Source organism: Geotrypetes seraphini, chromosome 1 (assembly GCF_902459505.1).
Source record: "Geotrypetes seraphini chromosome 1, aGeoSer1.1, whole genome shotgun sequence".
Lineage (NCBI taxonomy): Eukaryota > Metazoa > Chordata > Amphibia > Gymnophiona > Dermophiidae > Geotrypetes > Geotrypetes seraphini.
In genome coordinates, this window is record NC_047084.1 from 269,113,449 (window position 1) to 269,141,196 (window position 27,748).

At 43.6% G+C, this 27,748-nt stretch overlaps 1 protein-coding gene across 4 annotated transcripts; it reads right to left on the reverse strand.

Annotated features, from left to right (window-relative positions):
• TMEM129 (transmembrane protein 129, E3 ubiquitin ligase) lies at window positions 1-27,748 on the reverse strand. Of its 4 annotated transcripts, XM_033951182.1 has the most exons (5): window positions 27,458-27,579; window positions 26,775-26,881; window positions 20,241-20,715; window positions 18,996-19,155; window positions 1-553 (listed from the first exon to the last, which is right to left on the reverse strand). In XM_033951182.1, exons 2-5 carry the CDS (start codon window positions 26,782-26,784, stop codon window positions 305-307), a joined length of 894 nt encoding a protein of 297 aa, XP_033807073.1. In that variant the 5' UTR covers window positions 26,785-26,881; window positions 27,458-27,579; the 3' UTR covers window positions 1-304. The 4 variants fall into 4 exon arrangements, with proteins under 4 accessions (XP_033807073.1, XP_033807057.1, XP_033807065.1 ...); XM_033951166.1 differs by lacking the exon at window positions 26,775-26,881 and having other exon boundaries at window positions 27,458-27,739; XM_033951174.1 differs by lacking the exons at window positions 26,775-26,881; window positions 27,458-27,579 and adding an exon at window positions 21,704-21,922.

Here is a 27,748-nt window from a genome sequence, read left to right on the forward strand (position 1 = left end):
TGCATTCATTTTCTTTAATTAAGACAGTACTTCTTAATAGTGTGTTTTGTGCAATATTTCTGAATTTCCATTTGTATTGCACTATCAAAGTTTGAAAATCAATAAAGATTAAAAAAAAAAAAAAGACAGTACTTCTGATTCCATCTGCAAGATGACAGCAGTTAATACAGTCGTGAAAGTCAGCTTCACTTTCTAGTCCACAGAGCCTGTGATAAGACAAATCAGAACTGGAATTTAAAAAAATAAGCACTGGGAGAAACAGTACCTCCCAGAATTTTTTCATCAGTTTCTAAAAAATGTACTTTCATTGCACTATACAGACATCTACAATGCAGAACTGGGCTCGACAGGTGGGACAAGGCACACGGCTTGGGAGCCAGGTTTCAGGATGCTGCTGGTCTTGTCGGCTTGCAAACCATTTGCCCATGCACGTCAGACACCACATAGGGCGACAGTAGCACTGCTGACACTCTCCAACATTGGGTTCCTGGCACATCTTCACCAGCTTGATGTTTGCACTTGTTTGCATGCAACCTATACAGGGTTCCAGCTCCTTTACAAAAAGAACAGAATAAAAGATTTAGCTCGTTTCTATTGCGCTTCTACAAGCCATATGGCTACTTTGTTTACTATAAACTCAAAGGGCTCGATATTCAAAATGATTTACTGAGCAGTCCAGTTAGATCACAGTCAGCTGACCATCTACTGAGGTTTCATGGCACTTAACCAGGCAATGCTACAGATTGGCTCTAACTGCCCAACTACAATGCAGGAAAAGTCAGCCAAGGAGGGCCCAGAAATTATGCAGGCACCAGCGATACTCAGTGCTACAGGCACGAGGCTGCTTAAATAGCATTCCTAATTTTAGTCAGTTAACTACGCACTGAATACCTTCTGTACCCAAATAAATTTTGGGCACTACCGATAACCAAGATATTTAGTGTTAGTGCATGGAGATGGACTGGCACTGAATATCTATGTGTAATCTAGCCAGCTGCAGTCAGCATCTAAAAAAGATATGCCCACTACCGCTGGCTGCATATTTATCCAAAAGTATTTTTCTTGCACATAGTGTTAATTATGGACTAGAGAATGACATGGTGACAAATTTTTCCTTGTCCCCACGAGTTCTTTTCCTATGCCTTCCCCATCCCTGCAAGAGCTGTCCTCATCTGCACAAGCCTCACACACTTTAAAATCATACGTGTTTGAGGCTTGTGCGGTTAAGGCAGAGCTTACAGGAATGGGATAGGGTCAGCGACAAAACTTGCGGGGACGGGGTGGGACAATTGAGTTCCTACGGGGACAAATTTGTCCCCGTGTCATTCTCTATTATAGACTAAGGGCTCCTTTCACTAAGCTGTGATAGCGTTTTTAGCACGCGCTAACCTCCACGCTACGCTCCAGCTCTATGGAGGCATTATCGTCTAGCACGGGCAGCATTGTAGCGTGCGCTAAAACCACTAGCGCAGCTTAGTAAAAGGAGCCTTAATTGAGAATTAAAATATATTTTCTCTTAACTGTGTACAATTAAAAACACATTAAATCCGATTCTAGTACAATAGGTGTCATTCTGGACAATTATATGTCCTCTTCTCATAGGAAAAAGGGTAAAAAAAATGTATTAACTATTTAAATCCTATGTGCTATATGGCACAGGGAGCCTCAAGTTTGGAAAATCCTTTTTTTTTATATATATCCTGTGTTTTAGGAGAGCTGCTGATTTGTTAAAGCCTGTAATAGTAACCGTATTGAGGTTCAGAGTCTTGCGACATTGTCTCTGATTAGGTGCTTATAGCTGGTGTTAGCAAGGAGGGGGACTGCATTTCCTGAGACAGTGCTGTGGGAGAAAGACTGCCTTGTAAACTTCTAAAAGCTAAGTTACTCAGAATTTCATATTTCTGCTCTTACACTGATAGCATTTTATGCCTGCCTTGATCCAATGCTATTCCCTATACTGCTTCTTGCTAAAATATACGAGTTGTATATACTGTATACAAACAAAACCCCCCAAAACATCTCTGTTCTCTGCTAAGTCATATTTCCTCTTGCTTCCTTCTCATAGGAAAAAGGGCAAGACTTTTATAGTCTCACCCACTCACCCCAGGGTTCACTACTCATACACAGAGAACCAAATAAACAAGAATACTCAGTCAATTCAATTTCCAACCAATCAAGATGACTTTTATTCAATGCAATTACTGTGGTGCTTTAATTCCAAGACATACTACTTGGCGGCTTAAGGCTTGTCCCATCTGTCTTTAGCTTACTAGTATTAAAGAGGAGCTTTACAAACTTAAACAGCAATTGGATGCGATTAAAGCAGCTTCAATCACTCCACAAAATCATATCAATTTACACCACTGTCTCAAAAAATAAAACAACCCAGAGCGTTTTCGTCAGGAGAGGGGAGTTAGACAAGGATGTCCCTTATCTCCTTTGCTTTTTGATATTGTTTTGGAACCTTTGTTGTTGGCTATTCAGCAGGCAAAGGAGATACAGGGTATTCTTTATGTAGTTCGGGAATATAAGGTCTCTGCTTATGCAGATTGCACATTTGAAGAATCCTGAATCTACCATTCCACATTTACTGGAATTGATTGATTGGTTTGCCAAATTTTCTGGATACACAATAAACTGGAGCAAATCAGAGGTTCTTCCATTAAATGTGCATTGTGTAAAAGGAAAGGTAATGGATCAAATAAGCAGGAAGAGGGAATAAAATATTTGGGCATTATGATTCAAAGAACATTGAAAGACACAATGACAGTAAATGAAAAATCCTTTATTTTGAAAGTCAAAGAAATGTGTGAGCATTGGAACCCATTACATCTTTCTTGGTGGGGGGAGAGTCCAAACCATCAAAATGATGATTTTGCCTGTAGTTTGCTACCAGATGAGTATGTTGCTGATTTATTTTCAAGGGTCCTTTTATAAAAAGTTGAATAGAATTCTCACTAAATTTATTTGGCTAGGTAAAACTCCTAGAATTGCTTTAGTATCTTTACAAAAATCAATTGCGATGGGTGGGGTAAATTTTCCCCATTTTTATCGATATCATCAATCATTTATTCTGCAACAGGGTATGTATTGGATTCTTCCTGAACTCATGGAGCATCTTCCAGATTGGCTAAGGTTAGAATGGCAACTCCTGTCTCCATTAAGATTGTATCATATTTTAAGTATCAAGTTACCTAGGATTTATAAGGACAATAGAATCTTATTTTCCACCTGGCAGACTTTAAAATTTATTAATAATTTAACACCTATTCCGATTCATCAGTCCACGTGTCAATCTTTATGGCTGAATTCCAAGATTCAAATTGGCGAGTCTAAAATCCTCTTGAAGCATTGGATGCAGGCAGATATACGTACATTAGACAATGTGTTATTAAAATGGGAAAATGCTTGATTTTTCACGACTGCAACAATCATTCGGCATTGCAAAGTATCAAGCATATAAGTATTTGCAGTTGAAGTAGGCCATTCAGGAGGGGTTCCCCGATTGGCAAAATTTTAATAATCAGTATAGTATGCCGAGCCTATGCTTCTAGATAGATTTGCTAGGGCATCAGGCAGCCAAGTAGTATAAATTATTATCTGAATATTTGAATAAGAAACCTAAAACTAGTCTGAGAGACATTTGGAGTATTGAGATTAAGCAGCAGATTTCTGCTACTCAATGGCCACAGATTTGGACTTGGAGGATGAGATATGCAGCATCAGCATCTATGAGGCAGACTTGTTTTTTTCTGTTGTATAGAATTTTATGGACCCCTGTTCGGTTGCAAAAAGTTAGACAGTTCCAAGTCAAACAGATGCTGGCATTGTCATCTTGATATAGGGACACTTAATCATCTGCTGTTCTATTGGCCCTTGATACTTAAATTCTGGAGATCCATATGGAGTCAAATCAATATGATATTGGAAGTTTCATTGTCATTGTTATATGACATAGTGTTATTTGGAACTGTCTTACTACCCAAGAGTCCAATTGACGCAAATAAGAATAGATTACTGCTTATAATGACAGGAGTTGCTGTGCAGCTTATTACAAAAACTGGTATAGGATAAATTATAACTTTTGGTGGGAAACATTGTGCCAGTTTTATAAGTTTGAGAGAATAAACTCGATACAATTGGGACACTATAATAAATTCAATGAGATCTGGGGTCCATTGGCGAAGTATTGCAAGAATTGACCATTAATATCACTCTTTGATTTCTGAATGAGTGTCATATACATCCAGGATAGGTGGGAGGGAGGGGTGAAATGTATTTTATCTTATTATTATTATTCGATTGCTATTAGTGCTGTCTATTGTATCACTTATGTATAATTGGTTGTACAAAAATGAATAAAGAATTGAGGGGAAAAGAAACCAATCCAGGAATAAATGGGTCACAGTAACATAGAAACATAGAAGATGACGGCAGAAAAGGGCTACAGCCCATCAAGTCTGCCCACTCTGCTTACCCACCCCCTGTCTATGCCCTAATGACCCAATTTCCTTATCTTGACCCTCGTAGGGATCCCACATGGGTATCCCATTTATTCTTAAAGTCTGGCACGCTGTCTGCCTCGATCACCTGCACTGGAAGCTTGTTCCAATGATCAACCACTCTCTCTGTGAAGAAATACTTTCTGGTGTCGCCATGAAATTTTCCGCCCCTGAGTTTGAGCGGGTGCCCTCTTGTGGCTGAGGGTCCCTTGAGAAAGAAAATATCATCTTCCACTTCGACACGTCCCGTGAGGTACTTAAATGTTTCGATCATGTCTCCCCTCTTCCTACGTTCCTCAAGAGTGTAGAGCTGCAATTTGTTCAGTCTCTCTTCGTACGAGAGACCCTTGAACCCCGAGATCATCCTGGTGGCCGTCCGTTGAACCGATTCAATTCTGCGCACATCTTTACTGTAATGTGGCCTCCAGAATTGCACACAGTACTTCAGATGAGGTCTCACCATGGCCCTGTACAACGGCATTATGACTTCAGGCTTTCGGCTGACGAAACTTCTATTGATACAACCCAATATCTGCCTTGCCTTAGATGAAGCCTTCTCCACTTGATTGGCAGTTTTCATGTCTGCACTGATGATTACTCCTAAATCTCGTTCTGCTGAAGTCCTAGTTAAAGTTTCTCCGTTCAAGAAGTACATCCTGCATGGATTTCCGCTTCCGAGGTGCTCAGTAGGCTCAGGTAGACTTTGACATGTAACATAGAAACGTCCACCATCTCATATATTACCCCTCATAATTCCTTTGCTCCACTAGAGCAGTGTTTTTCAACCGCTGTTCCGCGGCACACTTGCCTGGTGTGCCGTACGGTCAGGGCCGCCATCAGGGCAGTACCACCAGTCTAGGGAGAGGGGCGGTCCGCCCCACGTGGACAGGAGAGAGCTGGACGGGGGACCCGCAGAGTTCAATACATCTCGAGCCGCGAGGCTTGTCTTCTGTTCCTGCCTGCCCTGCAGCTAACATATAGCCGATCGCAAGCATTCCCCGATGTCAGCGCTGACGTCGGAGGGAGGGCTTAAGCAAAGCCTGCCCTCCGACGTCAGCGCTGACGTCGGAGAATACTTCCGTTCGGCTATTTGTGCGCGGCAGGGCAGGCAGGAAGCAGAAGACAAGCCTCGCGGCTTGAGCTTCGTTTTGCTGAGAAAGTTGAAAAGATGAGCTGGGAGGCAAACACGAACACAAAAGGGGGGAGGGAGTGCGTTTTGGACACAAGGCATGAACTTGGGAGAGAGGAAGGGAGGGAAAGAGATGCTGAGGTGGGGAGGGAATGGGTTTTTGGACACAGAAGGCATGGACTTGGGAGAGAGGAAGGGAGGGAAAGAGATGCTGAGGTGGGGGAGGGAATGCGTTTTTGGACACAGAAGAAATGGACTTGGGAGAGAGGAAGGGAGGGAAAGAGATGTTGAGGTGGGGGAGGGAATGCGTTTTTGGACACAGAAGAAATGGACTTGGGAGAGAGGAAGGGAGGGAAAGAGATGCTGAGGTGGGGGAGGGAATGCGTTTTTGGACACAGAAAAAATGGACTTGGGAGAGAGGAAGGGAGGGAAAGAGATGCTGAGGTGGGGAGGGAATGAGTGTTTGGACACAGAAGGCATGGACTTTGGAGAGAGGAAGGGAGGGAAAGAGATGGTTGTGTACACGGGGAATAGAAGAAAGGAGAATTTTTGGTCATAGGGAGGGAGTGAGGTACAGATAGTGGCATACCAGGGTGGGGGGGGGGGGCGGTCTGCCCCACCCCGGGTTTACGTCCAAAGGGGGTGCACAGCTGGCCACCCTCCAGTGTTGTCCCTAGGCTGGCAAACTGCGGCTCTTTAGCCACTTGAGTGCCACCGCCGCCAACGGTGTTGTTGGCGGTGGCAGCATTATAAAATACTTTCTTTGTGTTTATTTGATTCCTATTCAAGAGAATTACTTTATATATAGTTAAATTTTTAACATTTTCTAATGGTGGTGTGCCTCGTGATTTTTTTCATGAAACAAGTGTGCCTTTGCCCAAAAAAGGTTGAAAAACACTGCACTAGAGCACTGCGGTACTCAAGAACAAAGAATTGAGGTGGAACTAGAACCAGTGAAAGTAACTCGAGAGAGAAAGCACACCCTAAGCACAAATAAAAAAAGGCCAGAATAGAAAACTAGGGGATTCCATCATCAGAGGCATTAAGCTTGGAACACAAGTCAAGGAGACCAAAATAGTGAAATGCCTTCCAGGCTCCTTGGCTACCAGGAGTACCAGGCAAATACTGACTATTATTAAGGAAGAAACTAAGAATTCCAACACTGATGTTGTTATCCATCTGGGAAAAAATGACCTGGTCAACAACTCCTCATTCAGTAGAACCTGGTAGACTGGTATAGTCCTTAAGAATGGGTTATATACTTCATTGCTACCAGCAGGTGGAGACTGAGAACAAACTTGTATATAGCTTCTCCTCTTGCAATCCAATCTTACTCAGTCTCCATTAGCAGGTGGTTAGACTAATTCGGCTCCCCTCTTAGTACTGTTGGAATTTTGTTTTAGACTCCTGGGTAGTGCTGCCCGATTCAAATCGATTCACTTCAGATGAATCGATTCGAATCTACTCGTATTTTTAAAAAATCGGACTTACCGATTCGGGGTCCAACACTCTTCCCCACGCTGCTAACTTAAAGCTGCCACTTCAGCTGTTGGACAGTTTCTGTCTCTGAGGCAGGAGACTGTGTTTCAGCGCTATAATAAGTAGTAGAGACGCAACAAAACCTGCACCAACCATCTGTCCCGCTCACTGGAAGCAGATGCCTGCCGACGGGAAGTTGGGGAAGGCTCAATCCACTCGTGGACAAGCTGCAGCTTCAGCTCCAAACTCCTTTCGCTCATGTCTGCGTGCGAGGAAACGCCTGCACTGCTGCGAAGGAAGCTAGAGCCCGGGGCTGCAAGCATTTAGACACAATCAAAGAGAAGGGGCGGTGCGCAGACGAATGTAGGCTCTAGCGCGGTTGCAAAGTCAAAGCTAATAGGATGACGAGCAGAGAGGAGGGCTGTCTAAAACTGAGCCACCAAGTCACTCAAGTGCAGCAAGCAGAGGCTTTCTGACCTCTTTACGTCCCAAAGCAGTGTGTGATTTGACCCTTTGATATCAGTGCGCCCAACTGCAGAGGGAAAGCTTCAGGGCAGCGCAGGCAGCTTGTGAGAATGACTACCATGCTGGGGCCCCTCTGAACAAGAAGAGTGAAAGGAGACCGGGAAGGTGAGGGGAACGGAGGGAGAGGGACAGAAGGGGAAGAGATGCCCGGACCGTGGGGGCTCCCGGGAGCTGTTTTAAATTAGCCCGGGAGGGGGGGGATAGCGATACTGGCTAGGAGGGTATTTGGGAAGGGAAAGGGAGAGCTGTTTGACCCTGGGGTGGTGGGGAAGGAGGGAGATATGCTGGATGAAAGGGTAGTTGAGAAAAGGAGAGTTGGTGGATCTGGGGAAGGTCCATCGCTGTAGCTGCAGGGATGAAGATGAAAAAAAGGAAAGATGCCAGACCTCTGGGGGAGAGAAGGGAAACGGAAAGGGAGGACAGAGATGGAAGATGGATGGTTAACATGGAGAAAGAAGGAGTCCCTAGCAAGCAAGTTATCAGAAGATAACCAGAGCTTGGGACCAACATGATTTGAATAATGACCAGACAGCAAAAGGCAGAAAAAATAATTTTATTTTCTGTTTTGTGATTACAACATGTCAGATTTGATTTGTGTATCTTGCCAGCGTTGGTGTTAGACTACGAACGTGAGCTACGATTTAACAGAGAGAGGAAAGTCTTATTTGTTTGTCTATTTTGTTTACACCACAGCACCAGTTTGGGTAGGAGAGGGCAAAGGGGGTGAACAGTCTATAAACCCACCAGGATGTTTGAAAAAAAAAAAACCACCCAATTGGGCAGGAGAATCGAATCGAAAATTCGATTCAATAGGCTGAATCAAATCGAAATTTTTTTTCCTGAATCGGGCAGCACTACTGCTGGGTTTCCCCTTTGTGCTGGATAGAGCTTGGAAAGGGTCTTGTTTGGAGAGCCATCCGACCTTGGGGGGTGTTAAACTCGGCGGGTCTCATGCTGGGTCCCACCCCCACCTTCTTCCACCTCCCCACATTTTTGTAGAGGTTCCTCAGCCAGCAGCCTGGCCCCCTGGCTGGTCAGGCCTCCAGCTTTGAGAGCCATGGAGTCTGTTCTGACTAAGTAAAAAAAAAATAAATCCTGCTGTTTGTATTGTTTTTCTCATCTAACCGGCACTTTTATTACAGCTAGGGCATTTCAGCACAATGAGCACTTTTAAGTGGAAAAAATGCTCATTGTGCTCCAGACGCGAGGTACTCACGGCCTGCCAGTGCAAGCGTTGTGCAGGCCAGAGCAGTGGGGGAGTCTCGTCGGCAGCAGTTGCTGGCGGCCAGGTAAACCCCACCGCATGTACCTCGTGAAGGATTCCCTTACTGCCGGAGCAGCTGGGGATTCCTTTTTCACGTTGGTCGGTTCTTTGGCCTCAGCGTCGGGAAAGTCCCAGGCTTTTCAGACACGACAGGCCGCAGGAGCTCAGATTTTGGTGGTTTCAGGTCCAATTTTGGCGGGAACTTCCTCCTTCCTTTCTGTTACCTCAGGTGACCTTCCCTCTGTTCTGGAAACAAAGGGGCAAGATATGGCAGGGTCCCCTGCTGGGGCAGGTAGTCCCTTGGGGCCGCCGGGGGGTTTCCCCCTGAATTTATGTTGGCACTATGTAAAGCTTATATGCTGGTGGCTGGAGGTTCCATGTCCACTCTGGGGGTCTCGTGGGGGGGGAAGTTTGCTCTTGATGTCTTCCCCACTGCGGCCCCATACAGCGGTGGTTTTGCCCCCTCTACTCCTCTCTCATCCAAGCACCCGAGGGTCCCTTGGGATGAGGACTTTTGCCCAGAGGAGCAAGATGGTATTGATGTGGACCTGGACCTTTGAGGAGATTTCCAGGATCATCTTGTGGGGCCGGATTCCACCAGCGAGGGGTTCGAGCACCCCCCTGCTGGCGAGGATGCATCTCTGGTGCGCATTTTTCAGCAGGAAGAGCTTCATGAGTTAATTCTTCAGGTCTCCTCGGTTTTGCACTTTGAGGACACCGTGTCGGAGCCCCCATGTATGGTGGACCCCTTAAGGGGATCCACTCTGCTTCCCACTCTTTTCCTATGCATCAGGATATTCGGGACATTATGCTCACACAGTGGCAGGTGCCGGAAGCTCTTTTTCATTTTGTGCCCGCCTGTATCCCATTCCTGAAGGGGATAGGGACATTCTGAAGTCATCTGTGGTGGATACGGTGGTCTCGGCCATCTCTAAGAGGCATGCCTTGCCTGTTGAGGACGGTGCGGCCTTGAAGGACCCTAGGAGCGTAAGTTGGGAGTTCCTCCTTAAACAGAGTTTTGATGCGACAGCTCTGGTGGTCCAGGCGATGATATGTGGCGGGCTGGTGGCTCGGGCGTGTTTTCGCTGGGCCGTGCATGTGCTTAACAGTAAATCTGAGGATTGGGAATTGCTAAAGTGTGAAGTGGCAAAGAATGAATTGGATGCTTCTTATCTTTGCGAGCTTCTGCCAAGTCATTGGCTTTTGGAGAGGCAGCACACTGTACCTTGTGGCTTCGCGCTTGGTCAGTGGATACGGCGTCCAAAGCTAAGTCGACAACATTTCTCATTAAGGGTCCTTTTTGTTTGATGAAGACTTGGACAAGTTGGTTCAGACTAACTGATTCTAAAGTGCCTCATTTGCCTTAGGATAGGCCTAGGCCGCTGGCTCAAGATGGGGCTGCACTTGGGCGTGACTTCCGACCTGGTCGAGGGGCTGCCTCCTTCCAGTCTCCTGGGCTCTCTAGAGGCAGGTTCTTTCATGGGGCCTGCCAGGGTGCGGGCAGCGCCCCCGCTGGGCCCCTGCCACCCACCCTGCCCAATGACTCCTTGCCGGCACCCGTCTTGGTTCCGGTGGGTGCCAGGCTATGAGATTTTTCTCTAAAGTGGGCAGACATCACGTCCGATCAGTGGGTTCTGGAGGTGATTCGGGATGGCTATGGTCTGGAGTTTGCCTGTTCCTTGCCAGATTGTTTTCTCCCTTCCCCCTCGCAGGTGGAGTGGAATCAGCAGGCCTTTCGCCAGACCCTTCAAAGTTTGTTGGATATCCACGCGGTGGTTCCAGTTACCCCACAGGAGTGGGGCACAGGTTGGTACTCGATTTACTTTGTGGTGCCAAAGAAAGAAGGGACCTTTCGGTCCATCCTAGATTTAAAGGGAGGTTAACAGGGCTCTTCACGTGCCTTCCTTCTGCATGGAAGCTCGGCGGTCTGCGATTCTGGTGGTTCAGCCGGGGGAGTTTCTGACCTCTCTAGGTCTGACGGAAGCCTACTTGCACATTCCTATTCGGGCCTTCCATCATCGCTTCCTGCACTTTGTAATCTTAGGGCAACATTATCAGTTTTGTGCACTTCCCTTTGGTCTGGCCATAGCTCCGCGGACATTCACCAAGGTGATGGTGGTCGTTGCGGTGGCATTGCGAAAAGAGGGCATTCTAGTTCATCCCTACCTGGATGACTGGTTGGTTCAATCAAAGTCATTCCAGGAGAGCACCCGAGTCATGGCTCGGGTGGTGGAGTTTCTGCAGTTGCTGGGATTGGTAGTCAAACTTTCCAAGAGCTGGTTGTCTCCATCTCAGCACCTGGAGTATCTAGGAATGCTGTTCGACACCTCCTTGGGGAAGGTCTTTCTTCTGGAGGCCCAGGTAAGCAAATTGCCATCTCGGTTTTGCCAGCTTAGGGCATCCCGGTGTCCTCGGGCGTAGGATTTCCTTCAAGTCTTGGGGGTCGATGGCGGCTTCCCTCGATGTGGTGAGGTGATCTCAGGCCCACATGCATCCTCTTCAGTATGCTCTTCTTCAGAGGTGGTCGTCTCAGATCTAGATCATCCTGTTCTGCTTCCGGCTTGGCTTGGTGCAGTCTTCGTTGGTTGTTCCAGACCTCCCATCTTGTACAAGGGGCGAGTCTGGACCAGCCACAGTGGACAGTGCTGCTCACGGATGCCAGTCTTCTCGGTTGGGGAGTTCAGTGTCTAGGTCACTCTGCTCAGGGCACCTGGTCTATGGAGGAGGTTTCCTGGTCGATCAATAGCGATCCCTTTCAAGAAATCACCTAATATATTGCTTCCACAGGTGATAAAGAACCAGTCTTATAATGTACTTAACTATACATATGTCAATGCTCAGGTATCCAGGGATTTTCAGACAGCCACCCAAGTAGCATAACTCATGGTGGTAAAATCCTCATTACTCCCAACTTAGCATTTATGACATTTTAATGACTTTTTTTTTCTTATTTCTTCTATGTAATATTCAATAAATAAATAATTTATATTGTACTTTATGTATATAAAGCCAACTTAGCTTTTATATATATGATTTCTGTCCCCTTAGCCGACGCGTTTTGCTATCACTTTATCAGGACGGGGAAATCTACAAAATATAAAACTAGAGCATTTAAATACTTAACATTCCCTCCCAGTTTCAATATAATATCAGGGGAAACGCTCTAATTCTAAACACATACCTTGTTTCATAATGCTTACATGCTTCACATAGTCTCTCAAAGGTTTTTCAAAATATTGTTTAAATTTATATCATGCCTTATGAAGCAGCTTATAATACTTTTAAAAGACACAAGAGGAATCTCAGACTGCCACTTGTCCGCTGTTGATTCCTGCAGTACAGTGTGGCAGCACTCATCACTGGCTCACTCAAAAGCTCCGCCGCAAGATCGAAGCCGCAAGGCCGCGGCCTGCCCAGTCGAACGATCGAAATACATTTTTTTTTTAAAAACAAGAAAACGCAACGTGAGCCAACGATAATGAGCCCAAAAAAACCTCAAAACCACAGGCACAGAAGGCACAAGTGAAGGAACTTCGCACAGAGAGTCGAAGACAGACTTCTCAGCTCCGCGGAAGAGAAAGAACTGAGGAGACACGCCCGGTGCATCGGGCGGTAAGGCACTCGCGCATGCGCGGTGTGGGCAACTCGAAACTTCTAAAAGTTTCTACAAGCAAGTATGCTTGTGAGATGTCCGCATCGGGGCTCCGTTGGATGACGTCACCCACTAGTGAGAATACCTGCCTGCTTGTCCTGGGATAATATTAAATTCACTGCCACAATACATAAGAAAGAAATTGCATTTTTAGATATTAAAATAATTACATCTCAAAATCAATTCACTACTACCATTTTTCGTAAACCGACAGATCGTAATAGTTTGAGGTATCATAGCTTCCATCCTCATAAACTTAAGGAGAGTTTGCCTATCAGTCAAATTTTACGGCTTCGCCAGATTTGTAGTTCATTGACTGAGTTTAAACATCAAGCTCGGTCAATGAAGCAACGTTTCTATCAGAGGGGATATCCCAGAACAGTGGTCCATCATGCATATTTAAGAGCTAAGTTTGCACAGCGCTCTCTGCTGTTACAATATCAACAAGAGCAAGAGGAGGACCAATAGTTGATTATTTGTACAACCTTACTCCCTCCTTGCCACCAGAATTAACCACATAATACATAATCATTGGCATGTAGTCCAATTGATCAACCCCGCGATAGGTGAGGCTCCTATAAGTGCGTATAGAAGAGCTAGAAATTTGGGAGAATTCCTAAACAGAAAAGAAAGAGGGGCGCCCCAGCCAGGTTATCACAGGGCATGTAATAGCTGTCAATGGTGCCCCTACACCATGGAAGGGGAGAGTTGGACCCATCCAGAGACAGATAAACTATATAGAGCAAAACATGCGACAACATGTGGTTCATCTCATATAATATATGTCATCCAATGTCCCTGTCCTAAATTGTATGTGGGGCGGACCATTCGCCCTGTAAAAGTGAGATTAACAGAACATAAGTCACGGGTCCATACCCAGAATGAGTCTTCCCCTCTAGTACGCCATTGGAAGTTATTTAAACATTCAAAGAAAGATCTTAAATGGCGGGTGTTAGACATGGTGGAGGTAGGGTGGGAAGGAGGAAACCTCATTCGGACACTAAATTTAAGAGCTCCATTGGATGCATGAATTACAAAGTATGCAGCCTTCAGGATTGAATGAAACCAGCGATTGGTTAACTCTAGCTGAATAAATATAGGAGGATATGGTAGGTTTGGATTGTGGATTGTGATGTTTGATAAAATTCTTTGAAGTAGCTAACTGATGTGTGGATTGTGATGACTGATAAAGTTCTTTGAAGACTTTGCCTGAAGAGTACTGCGTGATTGGATAGCCTGTGGATGATGTCATCAGGGGGGTGTATATCATGCAGTAACTGAATGCCGCGGCCATATATGGATGACCTATTGTAAGCAGCGCGAGAAAGCGAATGAAGAAAATGTAGTTGGTGAGTAAAGGGAATGATATAATGCTGATAATTAATTCATTGATATTCCCCTTCCATTAAATCTTATGTTGCTGTATTTACTTTGTTGTAGTTAAGGCACTTCCCCCGTCCTGAGGAAGATACGAAACGCGTTGGTGAGGCGTAGTGTAACAGCGACATTGCACTAACAAGCTAAGTTATCTAGGGGATAAGGATAAGAAATTTTCAGTATACTACTTGAAAATGAATTATAAAGAATGATAATGTATTTAAATGACTAAGAAAACATATGGAAGAGATTAAAAAATCCAATGAATTGAGATCCTGGAAATGACTTTTGAAGATGTTTTTAGTATATTTATTTATTTATTTATTAAAGAGCACAGAAACAGTAAGAAAAATTAGAAGTAGAAACAGTGTGAAGAATACAAAAAAAGAGAAAAAAAAGAGATTAGAATAGAATAGAAGACATATTTGGGTGAGCCAGTGACGAGTGCTGCCACACTGTACTGCATGAATCAACAGCGGACAAGTGGCATTCCGAGATTCCCCTTGTGTCTTTTAAAAGTATTATAAGCTGCTTCATAAGGCATGATATAAATTTATACAATATTTTGAAAAACTTTTGAGTGGATTGATATTATAGAGTGCCTAATAGGATTGTGATTCACATAGTCTCTGGCAGCTTAAAATGGCTGCAGCATTCTCTATCACTCTGAAATAGGGCAATTCCAATGATGTCAGCCCCAAACAGGGCCAATCACAGCTAAAGAAATCAAAAAGAGGCCAAAAGCAAGCCCAGGCATACATACTCAAAGGCAAGAGCCCAACTTCAGAATAAGAGAGCTGAAAACCCGGACTGGACTCAGACTAAGTCCTAAAGGGAAAGCTTTTTTTCTTTCTTTTTTTAAAAATCTACTTCAGCCATCCAGTCCAATGTTTCATTTATTATAATAATAATAATAATAATTTTATTCTTGTATACCGCCATACCCAGCGAGTTCTAGGCGGTTCACATCAATTAAATTAGGATCCGCATTGACATGCAGATTTACAACATTTTATCAGAAATTGAAAGATGAGGAAGGAAGAGGATAGAAGGTAGGGAAGAGAGAAGATTTCATGAAGGAGGCAAAGAACAGTGCGAGGGGCGAGGTGTTATTGCGGGAGGGGGGGAAGGTTAAGGGTCTTGTTCGCTGAATAGGTAAGTTTTGAGTAATTTTCTGAAGCCGAGGTATGAGGGGGCCTCAAGTATCATTTGGGCTAGCCATGGGTTCAGCTTAGCTGCTTGGAAGGCGAAGGTTTTGTCTAGGAATCTTTTGAGATGACAGAGTTTTAGCGAAGGGAAGGCGAACAGCTGAATTCTGCGGGATTTCTTATTGGTGCAATTAAGGTTAAAGTGAGGATTGATGTATCTTGGCGATGAACCAAATACTGATTTGTAGCAGAAGCATGCGAACTTGAAAAGCACTCTGGATTCGAAAGGCAGCCAGTGAAGTTGGTGGTAGAACAGGGTGATATGTTCCCATTTCTTCAGGCCAAAGATGAGACGGACGGCGGTATTTTGGATCATTTTTAGTCTCCTGATGGTTTTCTTCGTGGAGCTCAGGTAGATGATATTGCAGTAGTCTAGAATGCTGAGAATGGAAGATTGTACTAATAGGCGGAAAGAGGTGTCATTGAAGTATTTTTTTATGGTGCGGAGTTTCCAAAGTACCGATAAGCTTTTCCTGACAATGAGGTCGGTGTGATTTTCTAAGGATAAATTTTTGTCCAGAGTGACTCCCAGAATTTTTAAGGTATGTTCGAGGGGGAAAGTCATTCCTTTCAGTTGAATTGTGGTGTCCTTGATTTTGTCTTTGGGGGTGGCTAGGAAAAATTTAGTTTTGTCAGGGTTTAGTTTCAGCCTGAATGATAGCATCCAGAGTTCAATCTGATTGAGAATGTTTGTAATGTAGTCGAGTAGTTCTGGTGAGAAACTGGCTAGAGGGATGGCTATTGTGATGTCATCTGCATAGATGAAAAATTTGAGCTTGAGGTTATGTAGGAGGTTTCCCAGGGAGGCCAGGTAAATATTGAACAGAGTGGGGGATAGGGGGGGGAGCCCTGCGGGACACCGCAGGTGTTGTCCCAGCTATATGAGAAAGAGTTGTTCTTGAGTACCTTGTAGGATCTATTTAACCCAAAAGGGGTCATAGAGTTTAAATTGTTCATCCATCGTAGCTCATTGATGTTCAAAATCCTAACAAGATTGCCTCCCTTCCACCCAACCACAGTCATGTCCATGACTCTCCATTTCAGATCTTTCAATATGTGGTGACAGTTTCCAATGTCGCACTAAAGGCGATGTTTCATTTTGAGTGTTAACCCGCGATTTATACTCTGTCAATCTTGTTTTAATCGCCCACATAGTGCGGCCAATATATAGTTTAGGGCATGGGCATTGAATTAAATATATCACGTAAGCAGAGTTACATGTAATCATCTGGAAAAGATTCCTAGACAATATCTTTATTTGGTCCTCCACATTGATAGAATTGGAAAATTTCATAGCTTGGCTGAACTGTATTGATACTAATAACAAATTCACAGCTACTATTGAATTTCAAGAAATTGTGTTTTTGGACATGAAGATTATGAAAGCTCAACATTTATTATTGACTATTCATCGTAAGCCTACAGATAGGAATAGCTTGTTGCGTTTTCATAGTTTTCACCCATTAGGTTTAAAAAGGGGGCTGCCCATAAGTCAATTTTTTTGCCTCAGACGAATTTGCTATTCACTTGAGGAGTTTCGTATACAAGCAAAAGAGATGAAAACCTGCTTTTATCAGCGGGGATATCCCAGGGAAGCTGTTCAAAAAGCATACTTAAGGGCCAAATATGCTCAAAAGGAGCTATTGTTACAGGATAAAGTTGAAAATAAGGACCCCATGGATCCAGTTGCATTCATCCAAAAATATTTCATCCATGCCCACAAAATCAAACATATAGTTTTAAAACATTGGCACATAGTGAAACTGGCGAATCCCGAGGTAGGCGATAGCCCTATATGTTCATTTAGGAGAAATAAAAATATAGGTGAAATGGTAAATCATTCCATATTGAGAGAACTGGTCCCTAATATCAGGGGATATCACGCGTCCTGTGGTAATTGCCAATGGTGCCAGTATACTATGGCAGGGGAGACTTTGATACACCCGGTCACGGGAAAAAGCTATGGGGTTCATAATCAAAAAAAACAAAACGTCTAAAAAGTGTCCTAAATGGCTACTTGGACGATCAAAAAGCCTGATCGTCCAAGTACCCATAATCAAAGCTGGTTTTAGATGTATCTAAAACCAGCTTAGGCCTTTCCCCTTGCGAAGCTGTCTGCATCCGGGCTCCATGGATGACATCACCCACATGTGGAGAATAGGCTGCCTGCTTGTCCTGGGATAAGAAGCGATATGGATCGCTCTGAAAAGAGAAAATAGAACTTCTGTCTACATGGGTATAGTCTATAGACCTCCAACTCAATTGCAGCAAATTGATAAATATCTGATTGCAGATATCCAAAAGTTTGGAAAGAAAGAGGAGGTGCTGCTGTTGAGTGATTTCAATCTGCTGGATGCGGACTTGTAAGTTCCATCTGTGGAACTGGAAAGAAGTAGGGAGAGTGTGGATGCCTTTCAAGATGCTCTGCTCAGACAAATGGTGACAGAACCCACGAGGGAAAAAAATAATGCTGGATCTGGGAATGGGGAGAGTGTTTCTAATGTTCCTTCCAGCGAAACCAAAGTTACATCGGAAGTATGGACTCAGCTGGAGGAAGTCCCAGAGCAGGTCTGCGACGTTGCCTCATCAGTTGATGAAGCTTCTAAGACGCTGGTAGGCCCGAGGCCAGAAGCGCAAAGGGATCAACCCAGTAGGGGGAGTCGCAGATTTTTTTTTTCTTTTTGCTATTTGACCTGCGATCAGGAGGGAGGGAGGGAGGGCTGCTGGTCGCATGATTGGGAGGGGGGCTGATGGCTGGAAAGGGAGGTGACTTATGGCAGTCATCCTCTACTGTGGGATCAAGGCCTTTCACCACTTCTGTAGGACAGTGAAAAGCCTTGTTCCTGAATCTGCGGCAAACAGGCTGAATTTTTCCCCATGCCTGCGGGTCTGCCTCAGCTTACCACGAGAAACAGTCACCGTGTTATTCTCTACTCAAAACCCCCAACCACCATTTCCAAAAGGTGCTGCCTATATGCTCCACTTATCTATCCCTAGCAACCTCAGACCCAGAGAATACCACACTTTTCTGTCAACATTACAGCTGCCTCAACACCTATAACATGCCAAACATCTCACTCCAGCAGGTTTCTCTGCCCCTACCAGCACTTATCAGGCTAATAATCCCTCCACAGCTGCTAAACAGCTCTGAATCTTGATTGCCTCAAAGCCAATTCAAGATCACTTACCTAGTGAAACCTCTTCCTTTCTTACTTTTTTGTTAAACTGTTAGTAAATACCCTTTCAGAGGAAGACAGTAGGTGAAAGGAAAGACTAAAGCAAAATGAAGTGTCTTGGCCCTCAGCCTAGAACCAGGGCTGTGGAATTGGAGTCGAGGAGTCGGAGACAATTTGGGTACCTGGAGTCGGCGTTGTAGATACCAGAAACTGAGGAGGCTGGGTCGAAGGATTTATCTACCGACTCCATAGCCCTGCCTAGGAACCTGCCTACTTCTACCTCCCTGTCCCAATATGTCTCCCAGGGGGCAGCTAATTTCCAAGTCATGCCTTACCCATGAATACTCTATCAACAAACGGTCCTGAGGCTAATGCCCAAGAGTTCCTGGTCTCTACAGGCCTCTTTAACCCAGGCAGAGCCCGCAGGCTGAGCCTGTGCGAACTTAGTCACATGTCCTACTGCAACAGTCCAAGGCATGCCACAATCTGCTGGAAACAAGAGAACACTGACAAGTTCCAGGACTGCAGCACTCCTTACACTAAAGATGTTGTTTGTCTTGATCTGTGCACATATTTGGACAGGTCTAGCAGGATAAGGATGTACCCTTTAAAACAGGTGCTTCAGCCTGATAGATATGACTGTTTCACTAAGGAGGTTAGTTATTACATCCCACAATTCCTACCTGACCACTGGGCAATGAGTATCTCCAATTCCCTTCCACTAGAGATCGAAATGTTTCCAGAAACATGTCACTGAGGGTTTGGTGAATCACAACATTAGCAGCATTACGCAGAGGTGCACGGAGTTTCTCTCGTAGCTCCCCATATTCTGTGGAGTTCAACCTGATAAAATAGAGGAAAGAAAGAAATTACCAGCACAGTGGGGGTGGGGGCATAGAGAATGACACAGGGACAAATTTGTTCCCATGGGATCTATCTCCATCCCTGTGAGTTCTGTTCCCTGTCCCATCCCTGCAAACTCTGCCCTCATCTGGGACCCCTGCTCTATAAACTAGGCGGCATCTGCACTGGGCCCTATTGGATGGCATCACCCAGATGTGAGAATATTATTGGCCTGCTTGTCCTTAGAGAATATGGTTTATTTAGGGGTTGCTCATTGTTTGCTGAAGATTTTGAGGACACTACAGAATGCTGGGATTAGGTTATTTGAGGAGAGAGGGGTGTAGGGATAAGAAATCATGTAACTCCCATTTATGTTCATTACATTGACTTCCAGAGGAATGCAGGCCTTTAAGGTTCTGATTTGGACACAAAGTACTAAATGAGGGGACTTCTCCGATACAGCCTTATGCTCCTATTAGAATGTTAAGTTCTGCTGATACTTTTTTTGTTTGTTCCTCCTGTATCCTCTGAGGCTCGTCTGATGTCCACGCAGGAATGGGCATTTTTTGGTATGCCCCACAATTATGAAATTAGCTTCCAGTTGAAGTCTGTGGGGAGGTCTCTCAATTTAAAAATAAAATATGAAAATTTATTTTTTCCAAAAAGCATTTGTGACTTTCTCAAATAGGATTTGAGCACCGTATGTTGGCAATCTGTAGGACTGGAATGGCAATCTGTAGGACTGGAAGAGAAAGGGAACGAGTGAAAGTCTTCTGTGAATTGGTTTTCTATCCTATAATTTTATGGTGTTTATTTTGTTTTACTTTGGATATTTGGATTGTAAACCACTCTGATAATGATATGAGAGTGGTATTATCAAGTATTTTAAGCTATTAAACTGTTATCAATTACAAAATATTTCTATTTCTGAGACCACACATACATTTATTTCCCCCCCACAAACAAAAAAGTCATTTGGATGGATTGTTAGAATCCCTACTGTGTTACGCCCAACAAAAGAAGACACCACTACATTACAAGTTGTACTGCCCTCCCACTACTTGAGACTTAAATGCTCATTTTACCTGATATCAAAAGACTTCACATGAGGATTAACGCTGGCAACTCGAATGGTGATAAATTGTACTGGAGTGTTCAAATCTGGAGACATCTCATGCTGTTGGGAGGCTGTCACTGTTAGGTGAATGTCCTGTTGCTGTGCAATGTATACATTGTATGTTGACACTTTCATGACCCAAGTGTCTGTGACAATGACCCTGGCCCCAGGTGCACCAGTGGCAAACTTATCAATCCTTCGAAATTCTGTGTTGATGGAAGAAGCCACTGCCCTCCAACTGGACTGAGGAAGAACATGGTGAGAAAGCGTCCTGGCCAAAGGATGATTAGCCCACCCATTCCAAGACCAATAGTATGCAAGCAAACCGGTGACTGTAGGAAGAAGAAGAGCTAGAACAAAGAATATTTTCCAGCCATCTGTAGCATTGTGAATATAATAAAGTTGCTTTTCTGCAGCTGCAAAGCACATGCCAAGGTAATATCCTGCAAGGAAGACACATTTACTGTCAGTTGCTAATGGTTACATCACCAAGTATAAGCTCTCCAGGACAGGCATTAATTGAAAAACTTATAAAATAAATGCCAACCATAAGTCAGGCCCTTCACCAATCAGCAAACTTGCTGGGCTGGTGCTTTTGGTTTTCTTTTTAGGATGGCAACCAATTCCAATTGTGAATCATACAACACTACTCATGCATTATTTGAATAGAAACTCTTATAAACACGATCACTTCAATTCTGCATTTTGGAATTTTGCAGAAAATCTGAATTGAGAGTAATAACCACAAAAGAAACAACATGTTTATGAGAAAAAAAAACCCTCCTCATTTAGACCTTGTTTACTGTGGCATATGAAACACGAGAACCTGAAGAGCAATCAATCAAAAAAAGTTAATGCCAAGACTCCTAGCTTTACGACAGTGATTGAATATACTTTTTCCAAACCTTCCTACTGAATGACAATTTAGCCTGCCCTTGATCCATTCTCCAACAATAACCTTTCTGGCCAGAACCCAGATTTTCTTTAAGGCAGTGATTGTGAGTATGTAGTTGAAAGATCTCATATTTATCCAAAAGCAAGCTCCGAGCACATTTCCTACAGATAGGAAAATCTGTCCACCCCGATTCATATACTTGCTCTTGTGTAAAATAAGCCTGATGCAAAACACAAAATTAACATTTGCTTTTAATCAACCTACTGATGTCCAATTGCCTGATGGAATACCCAGATCCACCCTCCACTTAGTCCTCAAGGCCTCTCATGACTTGCTTGTAGTTAATTGCTACAATTCACTTTGTAACAGAAATACTGAAGGTCTGTCTTCTGAAAATTGCTCAAAAACTATCTCAACCAGACTCCCAAATGGAAACCCCAATCCCACCCTGGGGCCAAGCAATTAACACAATATTGAATCTGTTTATTTACTAGAAAATAAGTTTATGACAAATTGATAAGAGAATCTTTACTGACCTGAAAACTTCACTCCTTGTGAAGATCTAGAAGGCATACTCTTGTGCAGTAGTTTAGGAGCTGTTACATATATGAGAGTTACTTCTTTTGCCTTCTTTGCTTTGCTACTAGATCTGTACTGCAAGTTCAATATCTTGGTTTTAAGTCCAAGAAATTTATGAACAAGGGGTCATACGAGGCTCAAGGGAAGGAGACTCATACAAAATATTATTTAACCAAGATAGAGATGCCTGGAACAAACAAGAGGCGGTAAAAAAATAGTACAGCGATAGAATGTAAGCATGTTTGTGAGAGAAGGCAGTAGTAGAACAGGGTAAAATGACATGGAAGACGAAGGAGCAGCCTGGGTGTTGAGTTTAAGCACAAGAATTTGTATGCTAAGAAAAGAAAGCAAAACAAACCAGGAATTGTTCAATTAGGGGCATCCTTTTACTTGCATTTCCAAGTAAATATATGGTAAGTTACCCATCTGCCAATTGTTTTTTTTTTTTTTTATTCTCTCTCATTTGGCTACTTTCTTGGCCTCTTAAGAGCCTAGAAAGGAGTACTGTCTTCCCATCTTGAGTTCAATGTTTTAGTTGTGGGCCATAGGGAGATCAATGTAGCCTTTTGGATTTTTATTTATAATTTTCACAAATACATATCAAGCATTAAATACTTGTATAGAAAGGTAGATTAAGACGATATACTTGAATAAAATCAAATGATGATTAAACAGGAAAAAAGAAAACCTTTTGTTTATATATTTAGCTCGTCGGCTACAGCTGTTTGCCTTTGAATCTTGCTCTTATCTTAGAATCCTTACGCTGGAAAACTATTGCTGCATTCAGGGTTTTTTGTTCTTTTCTCCCTCATTTTATGCATTTCCTTTCTCTACTGCTACATGAATCAGCTTTTTCTGCACAAGCAATTTGCTTGATATTTGAAAATCTATTGAAAGATTAGGTTCTTACCTGGATAGTCTTCTTTTCTGTTAATCTTCTCAGGAGTCTGCACTTTATGTGACAATCCTTTAACAGGGTTTTCCAGAAATGTGATACTTACAGCTTTCAGCACCTTCCACCTTACCAGTGGAGTATTCTACCCCCTTCAGTTATGCCCCAAAGCAATCGAGTTCCACTGGCATAAAATGCAAGGAAGTCCCTGGGTTAAGAACGACTGACTTACTCATACTGACTCATACTTACGAATCAGAGTTCTCCCTCTCACTTCCTGAGCCAAAGCACCCCCTCTTCCTGCCTTCCTATCCCAACGTACCTTTTTCGTCCTTCCCTCCCTCTGTTCTGTGTCCCAGATTCATTCCTCCCTCCCTCTTGCATGTGTTTACCTCCTGTGGCCGGCTCCCTCCTCTCTTCACAAAGCCAAAAGCAGTGGCTCCTGCATGTAGCCCACAGCTGACCTGGAAGCCTTCCCTGATGTCAGGGGAGGGTAAATTTCACAGCCAGTGCCCTGAAACCCTAAGGGTCCTACACAGGGCACCCACAGCCTGCACTCAAGCCACTGAAAAATTCAGAAGACCAGCTGGCTCCCAGGGGAATGTACCCCAAGTCCTGAAGTAGCACACAGCAGGTTGTTCCTACACCTGAAGGTTTGCCCTGCAAGCTGCAGATCGTCTCTACAGAACCTGTCTTTTCCCAGGCAGAATCCCCCAAAATGGATCTCAAGACACCAAAGTCTCAGAAAAAACCAAACTTAAAGCTGAAAATAAGAAAAACTAAGCAGAGCAGATCGGAAACACCTCTGCACAATTTGCTTGCAGAAGGAAAAACTGAAGGGGGCAGTATATTCCACTGGCAAGGTGAGAGGTGCTGAAAGCTGCAAAACCTGATTCGTGGGAATGGATTGATCATCTAATGTATGGACTCCTGAGGAAATGTAACAGAAACATACATATTTAAACAAAAGTTTTCCTGATCATTTCCCAGCTTGTATGATTTATTTTATTAATGCTTGTGTCATTTTTATGCATAGCTATTTATAGATTCAATAACCACAGACTACTGTAGTATGCCTCTAACTTTGTAAAACTGGCTTACTTATTATCCTTTCACTCAGTCCTCTAGTCATCACTTACAATTGCCAAAATATTCTTTCTTCAAATAAAAATGTTTTTTTCTAATTTTCCTGTTTAGGAGAACCTTACATTTATCTTTTCATGCCACTAAAAAACACACTGTACACATCCCTCCCCTTTGAACAGAGGCTACAAGTATTTGTAAACATAAAATGAAATGAAACAGTGAGGGCGAGCAGGGTCAACAGAAAAAAAGTAAATGTTGAAGTAGGGAGTAGAATGTATATGCTACACCCTTGGCCATGAAATTAAGCCCTGAGTAGAGATGGACAGAACATGAACTGTTTCTTTTTTACTTAATAGCTCATTTTCCATAAAAGCACAATTTATCTCTGGCATAGAAGTTTGATAACTGAATATATTATTATTTAAGCGAAATGCATATGATGAGGAAATCCACCTTCCGGTTTTATGTCTTACAGGTGTGGTATTCAGATCAGTCAGATTCTTTTCAGGATAACATCCTTGTGAGTAATATTGCAGAAGGACTTGCTGATAATGTTTGCCTTTTCGTGGATGATACCAAACTCTATAATAGGGTAGACACCCCGGACGATGTGGATAACTTGAGGTGGGATCTAGCAAAGCCTGAAGTATAGTCCAGAAAATGGCAACTGATTTAATGCTAAAAAATGCAGGGTCATGCACTTGGGCTGCAAAAATTCAAGAGAGCTGTTTAGTATAGGGGGCAAAGTACTTCTGTATATGAAATAAGAGCAGGACTTGGGGGTAATTGTGTCTGATAGGACAAAGTCGGCATGGGTGTGAATAAACATGTGGATAAAGGCAAGTCGATTGATGTAGTGTATCTAGATTTTCAGAAAGCTTTTAACAAAGTTCCTTATCAGAGGCTTTGAGAAAATTAAAGTCATAGGATAGAAGGCAAAGTTCAGATGTGGACTAGGAATTGGTTAGCGGATAGAAAACAGTAGGGTTAAATGGCCATTTTTCTCAATGAAGGAGGGTAAATAGTGGAATGCCATAGGGATCTGTACTGAGACCGGTGCTATTTAACATATTTATAAATTATCTTGAAAATGAAACAAGTGAGGTGATTAAATTTGCGGATAACACTAAACTGTTTAAAGTTCTTAAAACACATGCATATTGTAAAATATTGCAGGCAGACCTTAGGAAATTGGAAGACTGAGCATCCAAATGGCAGATGAAATTTTATGTGGACAAATGCAAAGTGATGCACATTGGGAAGAATAACCAAATCATAGTTACCAGGTGCTAGGGTCCACCTTGAGGGTTAGCACCCAAAAAATAGATCTGGGTGTCATTGTAGACATTATTGAAACCTTCCGCCCAATGTGCCGAAGGGCCAAAAAAGCAGCAACATGTTAGGACTTATAAAAAAAAAATAAAAGGGTAGTTAACAAGGCTAAGGATGTTAGAAATGCTTCTGCATCACTCCATGGTATGACCTCACCTGGAGAACTGCGTTCAGTTCTGGTTGCCTATCTCAAGAAAGATATAGCGTAGTGTCCAGCAAACTTTCTCGAGCCGCAGCACACTAAAGGTAGTGGCCATGGCTCGAGGCACTTGGAAGTGCGCGGATGTCACCATGATAACATCACACGCATGCATTACATTATCATGCCGATGTCCGCGTGTGTGTGTGTGAAGGCCCTCCAGGCGGGCCCTGAGATGCCAGTGGGGGGTGCCAGAAGGAAAGAGGGCAAGAGAGAAGGATAGGTGCTGGTGCCCACTGATTGCCTACAGGATGTGCCTATAGACACTCAGCTGGCGTTGGCGCCTCTCCTCCTCCCTAGTGTACTGCGGCACATCTGAAATCTCAGGAGGCACTAGTGTGCCTTGGCACACAGTTTGAGATACACTGATATAGCAGAACTAGAAAAGGTTCAAGGAAGTGACTAAGATGATATATGAGAGGAGTTCCATCCCCTTTTGAGAAAGACTAAAAAGATTAGGACTCTTAAGCTTGAAAAAGAGATGGCCAAAGGGAGATATGATCGAAGTCTACAAAATCCTGAGTGGCGTAGAACGGGTACAAGTAAATCAATTTTTTACTCCATCAAAAATTACAAACACTAGGGGACACTCAAAGTTACAGGGCAAATACTTTTAAAACCAATAGGAGGAAATATTTTTTCACTCAGAGAATAGTTAAGCTCTGGAATGCTTTGCCAGAGATTGCGGTTAAGAGCAATTAACATAGCTGGTTTTAAGAAAGGTTTGGACAATTTCCTGGAGGAATAGTCCATAGTCTGTTATTGAGACAGATATGGGGGAAGCCACTACTTGCCCTGAATTGGTAGCATGGAATGTTGCTACTATTTGGGTTTTTGCCAGGTACTAGTGACCTGGATTGGCCACCATAAGGATGGGCTACTGGGCTAGATGGACCATTGGTCTGACCCAGTAAAGCTATTCTTATGTCTTCAAGGTGGCAAAACAGGTAGGAAAAAACCAAAAAACAGTTAAAGTCAGGAGGATGCTTGGGTGCATAGGGAGAACCGCCAGTATGAAAAAGGAGGTAATAGTGCCATCGTATAAGTCTCTAGTGAGACCCCATTTGGGAATTCTATGTGCAGTTCTTGAGACTGCACCTTCAAAAAGATATCAATAGGATGAAGTCAGTCCAGATAGTTGCTATAAAATTGGTTACTGGTCTTTGTTATAAAGCTTAGAGACTTAGAGACTTCAATATGTATACTCTGGAAGCAAGGCGGGAGAGAGAGGATACGATAGACACATTTAAATATCTCCATGGCATTAACATACAGGAGGTGAGTCTTTTTCAAATGAAGAAAAACTCCAGAATGAGACGGCATAGGATGTGGTTAAGGTAATAAAATCAGGAGTAATATAAGGGTGGTAGATGCATGGAATAGTTTCTCAGTAGAGGCGGTGTTGACAAAAACTGTGTCTGAATTCAAGAAAGCCTGGGACAGACACGTGGGATCTCTTAGGGAGAGAAGATTAGTGGATGCTGATGGGCAGACATGGGATGGGCCATTTGGCCTTTACCTGTTGTCATGTTTCTCCGTTTCTAAATTATCCTGTTTCTTAGATGGTGATTATTCACTGTGGATAACCTAAACACCCAGCTAGAGAGATCGGCTTTCCAAATCTTTCTGTAAGACAAGAAACAAATGAAACTCGCTGCTAGCAAAAGATTAACTGTGTGGCACAGGGGTTAGAGCTACAGTCTCAGCACCCTGAAGCTGTGGGTTCAATCTCTCACTGCTCCTTGTCACCCTGGGCAAGTCACTTAATCTCTTCATTGCCCCAGGTACACTAGATAGAGTTTGAGCCCACCGGGATGGAGAGGAAAATATGATAAAGTACCCGAATGTAAACCATAAAATTAAGGTCGGCCATACAAAACACAAACTTTTCAGCAGAACAGTTATTGGGGGTTTTTTGGTGCTTCTCAGAAAACATCAGGGCATTCAGCACCAGCTACCACTTTGTCAAATATAGAACTAAACATCACATTCATTAACTTTATTATAAAACAAAGCTCTGTATTGGGTTTCAGCTTCTAAGGGAAGGGCATATACAAAAGTACTGCACTCTAAAGAAAAACTTTCCCACGAGTGTCACACCAACAACCACAAGCGCCGGCGCTAATGACTCGTTAGCAACTAAACTAATTGCTATCATCTGTGTTAATTACCCTTCCTTCCTCCCTCCCCGGCGGGACTCACCCAGCGGCAGCAGCGAGTGAGCAAGTATAGTGGCCGTGCTCCTGCGGATGTGGTACTGGAGGAAGGCGGCATCCTCAGTGCCTAGCCAGGCTGAGAACAGACTTTGCACTGTCAGTCCGGCCGAACGAAACTCATTGGGAGTGAAGACGAAGCAGACGGCGAACAGCACGTAGGCCAAAGTAAAGGTGGCCTCCGGGCTCTCCATGGCTTCAGCCAGCTCCCCGTAGCGTACACTTCCGGCACTTATGGCAGAGCAGCCTGGGAATCGTAGTTTCTAGTGGAACGACACAC

What these genes read in the sequence shown, in the direction of transcription:
- TMEM129 (XM_033951166.1), bottom strand. Translation starts at nt 27,662, where the DNA reads ATGGAGAGCCCGGAGGCCACCTTTACTTTGGCCTACGTGCTGTTCGCC. An exon ending in GTGAAGTCTTTTGATATCAG is followed by an intron (nt 19,156 to 20,240) that starts GTAAAATGAGCA and finishes CTATTTTATCAG; the next exon opens with GTTGAACTCCACAGAATATG. An exon ending in ACTCATTGCCCAGTGGTCAG is followed by an intron (nt 554 to 18,995) that starts GTAGGAATTGTG and finishes CTTTTTGTAAAG; the next exon opens with GAGCTGGAACCCTGTATAGG.